Below are 16,303 nucleotides of genomic sequence, written 5' to 3'. Positions count from 1 at the left end.
ACTCAGTTTCTAACGATTTAAAGATAGGAGGTATAGAACTGAATGAGGACACAGCACTAGTTGCAAATAGAGGATTGTGGCGACATTTAGTAAATTCACGAGGCTTGCAGACTGAGCGCTGAAAGGCATAATGGTCTATAATGATGTACGTATGATATATGTATTATTTAGGTATTATGCATGTGGAGAGTTATACTTGCAATAGAATCTTCAGCCTGTGTGAACCTAACATCAGCCTGGATTCTGTTATATTACTATACCAAAGAATTTACAAACCTCAGAAGGCTTTTGCAGCCGTTACCAAATCTGACAAACTAAGAGAAAACAAACGAACATGGGCAGAAGTGTTCAACCTTGTTGAAGTCTTTGGGTACGAAGTGACACATAAATTCAACAGGAAGCTGCAGCCTTGCAGATATGGCAGGGGACTGCTAAAGACTAAGAGAGATAACCCTGACAAAAATTCTTCTCTAATGTTAGGTCTAACAAGTCAGTTGGGGCCCAGCTATCACTTTCAAAACTTACATGAGCCTCGGATGCAAACAGAGAATTCAGAGAGGACAACAGCACCTGAGATTAGAGAACAAAAGAACATGCTGTTGAAACCTATACAGAGGAACCTCCCATTACATGGGCAGAAAACTGAAGCAACACTTAAGAAGATGCAGCAAGGGAAATCCTCAGGAAACAATGAAGTCAATGTGGATCTGATTAAAGCAGCAGGAGTTTGCAGTTTACAGTGGCTGAACAGTATAATAATAACAGCTCACCTCCGCCGCATTCATCATGCTCTGCTGTTTTCTTCTCTGTGTTCTACCTCTGCACAGCGTTACAACTGCAGGACTACTGCCAGCTGATCACATGCGTCACATTCAGCTAACATCATCGGTTCTAGAAGGTAATACACAGATGTGTGCCATGCAAAATTGCCAAGAATGACCAAGGTCATGAAACAGAAGCTGCTTTGCCAGCTGCTAATGCACAACTCACTCAACCATTTGCAGTCATGTGCGTCGACTTCACTGACCCACTTTAACCCTTACACTGCTATGCCCGAGATATCTTGTCGGCAACTTCAGCTATATTTCTAAAAAGGAAATATATACCTTTGGAGTTTCCTTTCGTCTTCAAGAAATAATGGACCATAAGTCAAAATCCAGATTGCATTTCAAGTCTATATGTGGTTAAATATCTGAAATAATGCACAAATATCTGAAATAATGCACTAAGCTCAGTAAGCAGACAATGGCAGACAATGTGAGTTAATAGACTGCATTTGCACCCACTTTCGGGTTGACGATACAACCAATATCACAAAGAAATCGCAGTATTTGGTAATACTTCGGTATATTACCCACAAAGGTGCACTAGTTGAACGCCTTCTTGGTTTTTATGACATTAGTTCGTACTGTACAGCAATTACTTTGTTCAACTTACTGAAGACTGTTTTCAGTGAATTTTCTTACAAAACTAAATAGATTGCCCAGTGTTATGACGAAGCTAGTGACATGGCAGGTCATCTAAATGGTCTTCAAAATAAGATCAAGAAAGATGCCCCTCAAGCATTATTAGTACACTGTTTGGCACACCGATTAAATCTAGTGGTAAAGCAAAGTATTAGCTACATATCAGAGTTCCATATTTTTTTTGCAAGTCTTGGTGGTATTCCTTCATTTTTTCACTCATCAGCCAAAAGAACTTTCGTTGCTGATTCAGTAATTGCACAGCAAATACCGTCTGATGTGGATACAGATTGGTCGTCACATGGGAAACTTTCAAACCTGCTTGTCAAGGAGTGGGATTGAAAGAAATTTTTAAAAGACTTATGTACAATCCTCAGACAGACGGAAAAAAAAAAAACATTCGTCACTCAGAGTGCTCCCAATTCATACTTTTATCAATAGTATTCAATGACATTTTTGAGCTTGCTAATATATTATTTAACGTGTTCCAAAAGAAGTCTCCGGACGTTTACTTCTGCCTCTCAAAAAATGAGCACCACACGGCAACTAGGTAAAAGGAATGAAGAAACATTTAAAATCTATTTTCGTACGGCTGAGAAGAAATCAAACATTGAACTAAAAAGAAATTCGGGTTTAAAAAGGGAAAATAAAATGTTTTTAAGTAGTGAGTGCTTTATTTTCAGATATTGGATTTAGTCTCTGCAGAAATTGGAACAAGATTTCAAGATATGCAGAAGCTCCAATTTTTTTGCTTAGGAGATAGCTCTAAAATTTTCTAAAATCTTCCCTCTTCTGTATATCTATTCTGATTTTACCTAAAAAAATACCAGCTTGGAGGAAATAATTCTGTCGCTCAATAAGAATGAACTTGAGGACGTGTACAAAGAAGCTATACTATACTGTCTACCAGCTCCTCAGTAGAGAGAAGCTTTTCGTGCCTTAAGCAGATAAAAACCTACTTAAGGAATTCAACATCCCAGGAAAGGCTGTCTGCACTGGCAACCATATCTCTGGAGAAGTCAGTGCTCAATGACTTGATGGATACAATGCCCCTTTACGATGACATCACTGACAAGTTCACTGCTTCAAAGGACTGAATAATAGATTTAACATACAAGCAATAGATGTTACCGAATGTGAGTAATATTTGCTTTTCTAATTACATTTTATATTGTGATTTTAAAAGTGCACGAAAATGATACAGCAGATGATTTGTAGGCCATGATCTTCCGACATCATCCCGATACCAGATTTCCTCCTAGCTAGATTAACCAACACACCTATTCAAAATGTACAGGTTTACTGTGCGTGCGTGCGTGTTGGGCTGCAACAAACTTACACCCTACGAGCCACAACTGCTTCCCTGCCTAATTATTAATTTCTGAAATAGTCAGCTAGGTATACCCATTGCAACCTTGGGATGAGAAACCGGGACACATGTATAGGCTGGGAAGGGTACAATACCAATAACTGAACATCTTATGCAGTCTAATCAAGTCATTGGATTTTGGAAGATATTATTTTCGCTGAAGAAGAGAATTGCGATTCTCGAAACATTTACAATGTGAAATAAACAATATATTTATTTTCTACAGTATATTTAACATTAACAAGGTGGATTCAGAAATGAAGACGTATTGTTGGTTTCAGTTTATTTTCTTTCATAAAAATTCCATGGGGGTGTTCTAATCCCCAGTAAGGCCCCCACGGCTACACCCCTGGTTGCTGGTTTATGAGAATAAACATACTGAATGCGTACTTAGTCTTGTGCTTTATCCCCAATGACTAATCTTATGTACTCAGGTTATATTCATTATCTTCTGTTCGCTTTTGGCCACTACGGACCATGGAGTAACAACTACAGTATCCTGGATTATCTTTTTCCTCCCCTGGCTTTAATCTTCTGCCAGTATAGCTCCATCAGTTGGCTTATCCGCTTCCTTCTTTCTTCTGAAATAATCACTTCTGACAATTTCTTTTCTCCTTCTTCTCGGAAACCTCCGAAGTCTGAAACTAATTGTTGAAAGTGGTTCCTGTTTTGGATGTCTTCAGGTTATATATTACTAGCTACAGATTTACAACAGTCTAATGTCAAGAGCACTGTAAGGTTTCCTTGAATAAACATTATACAAATACATTCGCAGCCTGGATCAGAACTTTCTTAAGTAACATAATTACTTACCTTGCTCTCACTTTTCGGAGTGTCTCCCTTCTTATTAAGCTGCAACCCGATATCTAACTCTTCTCCTCCTGGAAAAGGGAGCTCCTCTCCTGATCGTTGCCGCACCAAACATTCCTTGTAAAGATCTGACTTGATGAAGCGATGGTACTTGTCAAACTTCATGAGGTTGAATATCTGCTTTTGTGCCTGTAAGAACAGATTCTGGGCTGCCTCTTCAAGTCCCTCCTTTGTTACCTGTCTGGCATGAGAGTCCACATTGACAGGTTCTGGAGCACCAGAACACAAGTGACGATCGAATATGTCCTTGGCAGCCTTCTTTCTCTCATTTTCATCTTCTATCTCCCTGTACTTTTCGCAAGCCACCCAGAAATAAATATTCTCATGACTAAATTCCTTCTTTAGAAATTCCTGAAACACAGTAAACACACCAATATGAAAAACATATATACACATCAATGTAATGAAGGTTGCCTAACCTACACATTTTAAGGTGTTTCATAGCAAGTAGAAGGAAAGGTGGGTGTACTCCCATAGTTACAAGGTTCTGACAGCAGATCGCATCCCTGTCACTATAGATCGAATAAACAGCTATTTGGCACAGTGGAACAAGTGAGCATATAACAACATGTAGGACAGAAGCAAAAAAAAAAAAACTCTGTCATTTCATGCACATTTATATGTAACTAGTAGCCTCCCTTCAACAGCTGAAATTACTATCTACAAAGTAACTGAAAATTCTAAATGGACTATTAATGTATTTTATGCATAAAAGTTACACTTTCCAGGTTGTATATGGCATTCGAATGGTATTAAAACAGGTTATAAACTTCATATTTGGACTTTATTGTTCAACTTTAATGGGCTTGTTAAATTGCAGGAAAGTCCCACCAATACAAGAGAAGTTCACAATGTTCATTTCATATATTACAAGTACAAGAACATGTTTCGTTCTTCTTAGAGAACATCATCAGCTTAAAGGACAATCACTGATAAAGTTGGAATCAAGGTACCATTGTCAACAAGATATATACAACGTTAAAACAGTCTAAAAATACACCTATACTGAAAAATGAAATATTAAAATATATTCGCAAGATTGGATCGTCATGATGTATATTTTGGATTTATGCCGTGTAATAAACTATATAAACACTCTCAACACATTTCACAAGGAACCTTTCCTTTCTTCGTCAGGAGAAAACAGAAAATTAAACATGACACGTCAAAGGTTGCTAAGAGAAAGCAACAAAGAACTTACAATGGTCCCCTAAGATGTAATAGGGACGCCATTTTAGCCCCATGCTAGGGACAACGAATGGCAACAGTAAAGCATAATTTTTTGATGGTTCTGATTATAGGTAGCCATGATTCACTGAGGTTGTGAAGTGTAGTAAGAATGAAGTTCTCTTCAGAACTATACACTTAGTTTAAAACTTATACAAACATTATATAATCATAGAGAAAGAACACCGAAGAACCTTTTAGATGTTACAGCCATGCCTGAAGACGCCTTTGGTGGAGATCATAGAGTTGTGATAGGAAAACTGGAAGTAGAAAAGATTGAAGAAAAAAAAACATTAAGAAGAGAGAAAAGAATTAAAGTATGGAAGTTGAAGGAGAAAACCATACAAGAAGAGATCGGAAAAATTGAAGATGAATGGAAAAGATTTAAGGAAGCACTGGTTGGATGTGCAGAAAAGGTATGTGGTAGAACATCAGGAAATGTGAAAGAGACACATTGGTGGAATGATAGGGTAAAGATTAAAGTGAAGGAAAAGAAAATGGCATGGAAAGCTTGGAATACATCTAAGACTGAAGAAAGTAGAAGAAAATATGTGGAGGCACAGGATTTGGCCAAGAAAGTAGTGAAGGAAGAAAAGAGGAAAAGCTGGGCCTTATTCATGCAGAAACTGAGAGAAGATATGCAGGGCAGCAAGAAATGATTGCATGGTATCTTAAGAAACAAAAGAGAGATCAAGTAAACACCAGATATGTGAAGGATGACGGTAGCATAATATTAACAAAACCAAAAGAAAGAAGAAATAGATGGAGAGAGTATTTTCAGAAGTTGCTGAACATGGGAACAAATGACAGTCATTCAACGCACCACCAGGAAAGGCAATTAGTTGATGAAGAAATGGATAAAGAAATTACAATGAATGAAATTGAAATGGTGCTAAGAAAGATGAAGAATGCAAAAACTGCTGGAAAAGATGAAATTTCAGTGGAGATGATAAAGGCAGCTGGAGCTGTAGGCCTGCAGTAGACATATCGGGTTCTCAGGATTGTCTGGAAGAATAAGGAGGTCGCTGAGGATTGGCAAAAAGGAATAATCATCCCAATTATCAAGAAAGGCAATAAGAAAGTAGTGAAGAACTACAGGGGAATTACTCTGATATCCAATGTTGCTAGGATAATGGAAAGGATACTGGAAAGTAGGATAAGGTTGAGAGTTGAAAAGCAGATACAGGAAAATCAATTTGGTTTCAGAAGTGGAAGGTCAACAATAGAGCCCATTTTCATTATGAGGCAACTAATGGAAAAGCAATGGGAGTATGGGAATGATATGGTAAAAAAATGAAATGGCGTACGGCTTTTAGTGCCGGCAGTATCCGAGGACATGTTCGGCTCGCCAGATGCAAGTTTTTCAATTTGTCGCCTGTAGGCAACCTGCGCGTCGTGATGAGGATGAAATGATGATGATGACACTATATACACCCAGCCCCCGTGCCAGCGAAATTAACCAATGATGGTTAAAAATTCCCGACCTTGCCGGGAATCGAACCTGGGACCCCTGTGACCAAAGGCCAGCACGTTAACAATTTAGCCATGGAGCCGGACAATGATATGGTGATGACATTCATTGACATTGAAAAGGCATATGACAGTATCCCCAGGACTAAAGTTTGGGACAGTCTGGTGCAAAAATGAATTGGACACGGATTAATAAAAATGATCATGGCAATGTACACGGAATGTTGTAGTTGCATGCAAGCACAAGTTGGTAGGACAAGCTGATTCAAAATCACTAGTAGGCTGAGACAGGGAGGTTTTTTTTTTTTTTTTTTTGCTAGGGGCTTTACGTCGCACCGACACAGATAGGTCTTATGGCGACGATGGGATAGGAAAATCCTAGGAGTTGGAAGGAAGCAGCCGTGGCCTTAATTAAGGTTCAGCCCCAGCATTTGCCTGGTGTGAAAATAGGAAACCACGGAAAATCATTTTCAGGGCTGCCGATAGTGGGATTCGAACCTACTATCTCCCGGATGCAAGCTCACAGCCGTGCGCCACTACGCGCACGGCCAACTCGCCCGGAGGGAAGTGTTTTATCGCCAATCCTGTTTACAATAGTAATGGATGACATCACGAGAATAGCAAAAGCAACATATGGAGGAAGAGAAATTAACATGTTGTGATTTGCAGATGATATTGTGATTTGGGGAGAAGACGACATGAAGGTTCAAAAACAGTTGGATGTGGTGAATGGGAAGATCAAAGAATGTGGTTTGAAAATACACTGACTGACAGAGCAAATGCAACACCAAGAAGGAGTGGTCAGAACTTTATGCCAATTGCAGGGTAGACTGACGTCACTGAGGTATGCTCATGATGTGAAATGCGCCGCTGTGCTGCGCACGTAGCGATCGATAAATGGGACGCGGCGTTGGCGAATGGCCCACTTCGTACCGTGATTTCTCAGCCGACAGTCATTGTAGAACGTGTTGTCGTGTGCCACAGGACACGTGTATAGCTAAGAATGCCAGGCCGCCGTCAACGGAGGCATTTCCAGCAGACAGACGACTTTACGAGGGGTATGGTGATCGGGCTGAGAAGGGCAGGTTGGTCGCTTCGTCAAATCGCAGCCGATACCCTTAGGGATGTGTCCACGGTGCAGCGCCTGTGGCGAAGATGGTTGGCGCAGGGACATGTGGCACGTGCGAGGATCGGCGCATCCGCCGCCAAGCGGTGGCAGCCCCGCATGCCACGTCAACCGCCATTCTTCAGCATGTGCAAGACACCCTGGCTGTTCCAATATCGACCAGAACAATTTCCCGTCGATTGGTTGAAGGAGGCCTGCACTCCCGGCGTCCGCTCAGAAGACTACCATTGACTCCACAGCATAGACGTGCACGCCTGGCATGGTGCCGGGCTAGAGCGACTTGGATGAGGGAATGGCGGAACGTCGTGTTCTCCGATGAGTCACGCTTCTGTTCTGTCAGTGATAGTCACCGCAGACGAGTGTGGCGTCGGCGTGGAGAAAGGTCAAATCCGGCAGTAACTGTGGAGCGCCCTACCGCTAGACAACGCGGCATCATGGTTTGGGGCGCTACTGCGTATGATTCCACGTCACCTCTAGTGCGTATTCAAGGCGCGTTAAATGCCCACCGCTACGTGCAGCATGTGCTGCGGCCGGTGGCACTCCCGTACCTTCAGGGGCTGCCCAATGCTCTGTTTCAGCAGGATAATGCCCGCCCACACACTGCTCGCATCTCCCAACAGGCTCTACGAGGTGTACAGATGCTCCCGTGGCCAGCGTACTCTCCGGATCTCTCACCAATTGAACACGTGTGGGATCTCATTGGACGCCGTTTGCAAACTCTGCCCCAGCCTCGTACGGACGACCAACTGTGGCAAATGGTTGACAGAGAATGGAGAACCATCCCTCAGGACACCATCTGCACTCTTATTGACTCTGTACCTCGACGTGTTTCTGCGTGCATCGCCGCTCGCGGTGGTCCTACATCCTACTGAGTCGATGCCGTGCACATTGTGTAACCTGCATATCGGTTTGAAATAAACATCAATTATTCGTCCATGCCGTCTCTGTTTTTTCCCCAACTTTCATCCCTTTCGAACCACTCCTTCTTGGTGTTGCATTTGCTCTGTCAGTCAGTGTAAGTGTAGAAAAGAGTAAAACTCATGTTATGACTAGAGAGGAGAAAGAAAGGAAAGGTCAGATTAGACTTGCAGACAAGCCCCTGGAAGTAGTGGAGGTGTTCAAATACCTGGGGAGTGAATTAATGGAGAATGCTCGACTAGATGCTGAAATTAGTAAGAGAATTCAAGCTGGAAGCTGTTTCTATCATAGTGTAAGAATCATGTTATGGGACAAAGATGTGCCAATGGAAGCAAAGGAAATTATGTACAAGATGTATTACATATCCATAACAACTTACAGAGCAGAAACTTGGACAGTGACAAAGAAGAATGAGAGTCAAATACAGGCAGCCGAAATGAAGTTCTTGGCGAGTAAGATACAGAAGAGTATTAGAGACAAAATAAGGAATGAGAAAATCTGGGGTGAAATTGGAGTAGAAAAAATGAATGATAGAACAGAGAAGAGCCAACTAAGATAGTTTGGTCATATAAAGCAAATGAGTGATGAAAGAATGCAAAAAAAAAAAAGTGATAGAAATGGACACAGTGTTGGAAGAGGAGTGGTGGAAAGACCGAAGAAAGTGGAGAGGAACCATATTTGCCCCTACCCGGCTACAGCTGGATAATAGGAAAATAAAGATTATGATGATGACAAACATTTAGTAAAATAAGTAGAGTTTATATAACATGCTCTATGTTATGTAATGAAACTGAATTAAGCCTAAGGCTGACACCATGTCAACAGTTATTGAATAATACATTTCTTGAAGTCGAAAAATAAGGCTGGACTGGGAATGTATGATGTTAAATGTAATTAACCTGTAAATAGAGAGGCCTAATGAATTTCTTTTATCAGAAGAAGAAGAAGAAGGAGGAGGAGGAAGAGAAGAAGAAAAGGAATTTGAGAGTAAATAAATTTGAACACTTACTTCCTCGCTGACACTGACTGATTGTTGCTGCGTGTGCTACAAGTGTGGTGGAGAGGGAGAGGTCGGAGGGGAAGTGAGGAATGTACTTGTAGAGTAGGTAGGAATGTGTCTGGCGTGAGATGAGGAGGGGAATATATATACTATAATAACAATTAACAATTAACAGATAGGTGTTATGGCGACGATGGGATAGGAAAGGCCTAGGAGCGGGAAGGAATCAGCCGTGGCCTTAATTAAGGTACAGCCCCAGCATTTGCCTGGTGTGAAAATGGGAAACCACATTTTTAAAAACCATCTACAGGGCTGCCGACAGTGGGGTTCGAACCCACTATCTCCCAGATCCAAGCTCACAGCTGCGCGATCCTAACCGCACGGCCAACTAGCCCAGTATTATTATTATTATTATTATTATTATTATTATTATTATTATTATTAACATGTTTTGGTGGATCGCAGAGAGGTGAAAGAAGGTGCTGGGGTGAATGGGTCTGTCTACAATGTCAAAAATAATTTAAAACTTGAACTGAAGGTTGTATTTCTTCAAAACAACAACAAACTTAACAAATTTTCACTTAGTGGAATAACAATGACAAATTTGGGGATTAAAAATAGAGAACCCAAGAATAGGGAATTTAACAGCTTTGGGCTACAAGTCCCAGAGTTATAAGTTCTGAGCTACCAGCTCAAGTTTACATAATTTACAATTTTATAAATGAGGTATAATTTAGGCAAGGGCAGAAATCTCCCAATTCAAGAGCACTTGCTCCAAAAGTTACAATCTCTAGCATTCCAGAGACACCCCTCACAATTACAGAAAACTTAGAAAAGAGCTTACATGCTCTCCAACATTAACAAATTTCTAACAGCCCGCTTAAGGCAACATTACCTCAAAAATCTTACACACTCTGGTCTCCCTAGGCACGATTTACAATAGAATTTACTTTTACACAGGGGTATCTATTACCCAACCTACTGGGCCTTCATGGATAAAGAACAGGTTAGATTACTGGCCCGAACACAAAATGAATGGAGGCATATACTTGCACTCCTAGATAATGAAGAATAAACTCCTAACAGGGCTCTCGGGCCAGATATACATGGGCTAATCCCAAGCTACTGAGGCGACTCAAATGAAGGTTACTTTAAGGCATTACAGAAAAGAAGAAAAACATTTACAAAGTCATAGTCACCTCAAACCAGGTTGAAGGGGAACTCGAGAGGGTAACGCACTCTCTATCCCCGATTTACAGTTAAAGACTTTATGAAATTTTACATTAGCCAAACGGAATTTTACATTTTAGAAAATGTTGGTTACATAGTTAGAAATTCGGACCTTCCCCTCAGATAAGTATGCGGAGACAGCAAGAAAGATAGAATTTATGTGGCCTCCTGCCTTAACACACACACACTCAGAAAGACGACGATCAATGAGACAAGGAAACTTGAAAAGCCGCAACTTATACACCCTCAGGGAAGGTTCGAGAGAATTCTGGACTAATCCAGGCACACCCTCTCAATTTTTATTGGCTAATTCAAAATGAACAAGAAATGCGGGATTGGTTGAAAATGAATTACAAAAATTAATGACTGGCCAGATTCAAAACTGGCGGAATGAAAAGTGTTGTCAACCCAAAAATAAATGAAAATAGATTCAGTTATGAAAATCTAGAAATACAAAACTTCTTTAAATTATAAGTTCTTCCACCTTGTACCTGTTTTTCTGAAATGACATCTATGGAGGAAAGTTTAAACTTCTTGAAGTAAACAAATACAAAGCAAATAAATCCAGTCAGTTTAGGCAACTTCACAATAACACAATTACTTAATACTTCACTAGTGACAGCTTCTGATTAAAGTTCCAACTTCATGTAGTAGCAGTTACACGTTTGGTTAGATAGACAGAGTTCTTTAAGGCGCATCTTTTTATTATTATTATTATTATTATTATTATTATTATTATTATTATTATTATTATTATTATTATTATTATTATCATTATTATTATTATTATTATTATTATTGGTGTTGTTTTTTCATCTATTAGAATATTGGCATTTTCAGTCAACTTGATCAGATTTCCAATAGGATAGATCTATGATCTATATATAAATATTTTCACGAACATTCAAAAGAAATCTTTTATTTCTTGTATGAAGGATAGATAGATCTTGTTCTATTTTAGAAAAGTTATGCTGCAAGGTTGCTGAAGGCTGAAAATCTGTTATATTATTTTGCTTATTTTCATTCATTGCGGCAACGAGCAACAGCGGCCACCATGGCCGGCCACGCCACTTGAGGAACGTCAGCCATAACAAATAACAAACCGCTTCAAATATTGTTTTTCATACATTTCATAGCAGTTATGACACCTGCAATTATTTAATGCAGGTTTTCCATCGACTTTGACAAGCCCCCCCCCCCCCCCCTTCTCCCTTTAAGACCAATTGCCATTTCCATCAGAATGTTTGTATTGTTTGCAAGAGTATTATGAATAATGGGTTCATATAAATAACCATTTTATAAGGAAAGTTCTGCTTTAAGGACAATTTTTTTTTTTTTTACGTGTATATATTTTTTAAACAGAACATGAAGAAATGAATGGTGTGTTTTTCTGTCTTCAAGACTCTGAAGCACCAATCTGATTCTAGTGTACTCAGTGCATGCATGTTAGGTTTTAGGAATCTTAGATGTTTTGACTATTCTATGTTATCTATGTCCATTTTAATCTAAGCTATTAACACATTGATGACGGACCCCGAACGGAGGCTGCTACCCCATGTAAACCGTACAGTTCCACCCTCCAAGAAAGAAATTACACCGAGCTCGATAGCTGCAGCCGCTTAAGTGCGGCCAGTATCCAGTATTCAGGAGATAGTGGGTTCGGACCGTACAATTAAAAAAGATACATCAACACTACAATCTATGGTCCCTCTACTCAATGACATGATTCAAAGTAGTTAAAATTATAGCCAACATATAACACAACATTATAAACTATCAGTTTCATGTCCATATTGATACTTGTATTCACTATTACAATGAATGGGCACTGTCCACATAATCAATACTTTATTATGTCTTATTACTATGCAGTACCAGTTTCGACCTTCACAGAGGTCATCTTCAGCTGGTCATAAGATCCAAAGTTAACTTAACATATAATTTAAAAACATTATTAAATCTAATGAAGAGAGTCACATGATATGAGTAAAAATATTAACCCGGCAGCGCCGTGCGGTACAGTATAGTACTAGTGCGCCTTACTTCAGATTTTCTCGTACTGATCATTACTCGCGACACAAATCTGGCAACTCCGCTTTAGAATGTCAAGGTGAGACTCCATACAATGCCTGAAATCAACAGAAGATTTTATTTGAGTGTTTGTTTGCGGCAACTATTGCTTGGGATTTGAGATCGTGTTGAGAGGAATAAAAATGACTGCCCGTCAGTGGTAAGTGGCTTTATTTCGTTTTTAAATATTGACAATACAATTTTATATCCCGTGGTTTATTATCTAGAAATATCAGTCCATGATTTGAAATAACAATAAATTGGTCAGCATTTCTGTGTTAGCTGTTATGATACTAAATATTCTGTTGGTACCGTATGGTACCATACGGCGCTTACCGTACCTCTCCATTTCTTTTCTCTTCCTTGCTTCTAGGGACGATCATAAAGAAACAATTCATACTGTAGTTGCAAATAATGATGTATATGTGTCATTCAATTGTACAATTGTAGTTTTATTAAAAAATTCACGTCATAACACACGCGGAAAGCGCGATGTATCACGTCCAATGATACGTGAACTTCATTCGAGTGGCTAGACGCTTGAGGAGGTGCTACATGTTACTGAAGAAGAGGATACTGATGCTGAAGTCATATACATTCAACCACCTGAATGTTTTGTATTATCTGATGAAGATCCCGCTGAAGAAAATTAAGGGGTCTCGCAGATAACCTTATGGGAGGTGAACTCCGAGTATCAGCTGAATTAATGCTGAAACAGCAAATTCCGCACAGGAGTAGAGAATCCATGTCCGATAATGATATATGGCCCGCGAAGAGAGAGAAATCGTCATCTCGTCCACCAACTATCTGGACGGCGGATAACCTAGTTTCCACTACAATCGACTTCCCTAGAGCGAAATTTCTCCACTTTTCGAAATATGATAACCGAAATAATTTTGACTTTTATTTTGACGATGAAATTGTGAATCCCTTGTGCTCTGAAGCCATCAAGTATGCGCTTTTTAACAATGAAGAAGATCGTAAAGTAACCCCGAAGAAATAAAAATATTCATCATTTTACTTCTTAAGTGGCTATGTGCAAATGCCACCATCATAATTAGGAAGGTGCAAAATATTTAACACTACATACATATCTGGGTGGTATTCTGAAGAGAAATACTGTCCACACTTCTTTTCTTTTTAGAGTATCTGACACTTTGTGATGCAATGCCCTACATCACTATAATGCTCAAACAAAGTAATGCCAGTGCTGCGCCGCCGCTGGATGCGAATCCCGCGGCCGCACAGAATGCGTCAAGTGTAGTGTGGACGTCTGTGTAAACTAATTTCTGCTACTCCAAACTAGTGAAGAAAGGCAATAGGTGACTAAAACTGAAGTCTATAGTAGTATCATTCAAATTTCCTAAGGATATGTCACAGCTCAGCTAATGTTATTTTTCGGAATTCCCAAAGGGATGTCATAAATGAACCTATAAACACCGTTTGTTCTTTTGTTTATTGCTAAGTAATTTGTAAGCGATATTTTGTAACAATATTAAGTATTAAATGTCATGGTATTTTAATGAGGTAACAATTTTTATGTTTCACCCAAAAGGTATGTCAAGCACCATGCGGTACCGTACGGTACCAGGCCTTCATTGAGAAACCAATCATCCTAGATTTAGAAAAATGACTTTCAAATATTCTCTAGTATGTGAATACTGGGAATAATAAATAAAAATTTAAAAATCGAAACTAGAAAACTTCGGCGTTCCTGGGTTAAAATATACAATGATGTTTTTTTTTTTTTTTTTGCTAGGGGCTTTACGTCGCACCGACACAGATAGGTCTTATAGCGACGATGGGATAGGAAAGGGCTAGGAGTTGGAAGGAAGCGGCCGTGGCCTTAATTAAGGTACAGCCCCAGCATTTGCCTGGTGTGAAAATAGGAAACCACGGAAAACCATCTTCAGGGCTGCCGATAGTGGGATTCGAACCTACTATCTCCCGGATGCAAGCTCACAGCTGCGCGTCTCTACGCGCACAGCCAACTCGCCCGGTAATGATGTTTTTTTAAACCAGAGGACACATAATAAGTGTCGATATTTTATGACATGCATATGTTACATAAAATTCTGGTGTACTGTTCGTGAGTAATAGGTAATTAGTTAAAAAATAATTTTTACACTTAAAATGTTTATAGCATTCTTGAGGTACACTTTGGAGTTTAATTCATGTTGGTAAATTGTTGCATACGTTCATGGATATGTTTGTACCAAGCATTCTAGAATATTCCAAGATATGGATGTGATAAAAACTAGTAACACACAGTACATTAACATACAATGTTCTATAATATAAAATGTTCACAGTATTCTTGCGGTACACTTTGGAGTTATATTAATGTTGGTAAAGCATTGTGTACGTTCACAGATATGTTTGTACCAAGCATTCTAGAATGTTCAATGATGTAAACTGTTTATCCTGTGCATTCAAACAGTTGAGAATGTTGGATGATATACATCGAAATATAGTGGTGTGTCATTAATTTTCTTGGTACTAATCTCATTATAAGATATTGAATAGGTGCAGATGCTCCCTCCTTGTACTTGTGTTGTTGGACATGCTAGTAATCTGCGAGAACAGAGAAGAAAATGAAGTATAAGAGTTTTGTCAATAGTCGTTAGCTCTGTAATCCTTCTTGTAGTTGTTAGCTCTGGTTAGCTAACGACTCCAAGAAGGATTACGAACTTACCAACATGAATTAAACTCCGAAGTGTACCTCAAGAATGCTATAGACATTTTACGTGTAAAAATTAGATTTTAACAAATTATCTGTTACTCATGAACAGTACACCAGAATTTTAAGTAACATATGCATGTCATAAAATATCGACACTTGTTTTTTAAACCAGAGGACACGTAATATCATTGTATATTTTAATACTTTCATTCATATTATGTTACTTTCTTCATTAAATTTAGTAATGTTTTAAAATTATATGTTAACTTTGGATCTCATGACCAGATGAAGATGACCTCTGTGAAGGTCGAAACTGGTACTGCATAGTAATAAGACATAATAAAGTACTGATTAGGTGGATGGTGCCCATTCTTTGTAATTGTGAATATAACACAAAAAGCTGAAAGCGATGCTCATGCGTGAAAATGGAGATCTCCAGGGCGGGTCGTCAATGTGTTAACAAGCAGCTGAAGATGTCACTCATGAGACGAAAAATGTACTGCCAATATATTTTATTATGTAATTTAATCACGAAGTGTTATTAGGATTGTATTAAAATGGTGAAAATCCTCAAGTCTTTTATTTTAGAATAAGGGGTATGTTCTGAACTGTCAGAGGAGAGATGATGATGCTTGTTTTTAAAGGGGCCTAACATCAAAGGTCATCGGCCCCTCAGAGGAGAGATGGTGTGGAATGACATTAGTAGACGAATAAGTTTGGGTGGTGTTTTTAAAAGGTGGAAAGATCACAATATGAAGATAAATTTGGAGTTAAAGAGGACAAATGTGAGCAAATATTTGTTTATAGGAAGAGAATTAGATATTGGAATAATTTACCAAGGGAGATGTTCAATAAATTTCCAATTTCTTTGCAATTG

General features: G+C 39.1%; 1 protein-coding gene across 2 annotated transcripts in view; it reads right to left on the bottom strand.

The window, feature by feature from the left end:
• Nucleotides 1-16,303, bottom strand: part of loco (locomotion defects) — a 308,467-nt gene that overhangs the window by 106,959 nt on the left and 185,205 nt on the right. For both annotated transcript variants that reach the window (XM_067147469.2, XM_067147470.2), the window contains exon 3: nt 3,646-4,053. In XM_067147469.2, coding sequence (XP_067003570.2) covers nt 3,646-4,053 — 408 coding nt within the window. The remainder of the gene's footprint in view (nt 1-3,645; nt 4,054-16,303) is intronic.

The sequence above is a fragment of the Anabrus simplex genome, chromosome 5, assembly GCF_040414725.1.
Source record: "Anabrus simplex isolate iqAnaSimp1 chromosome 5, ASM4041472v1, whole genome shotgun sequence".
Classification (NCBI taxonomy): domain Eukaryota; kingdom Metazoa; phylum Arthropoda; class Insecta; order Orthoptera; family Tettigoniidae; genus Anabrus; species Anabrus simplex.
This window is presented reverse-complemented; position numbering and strand designations above follow the sequence as displayed.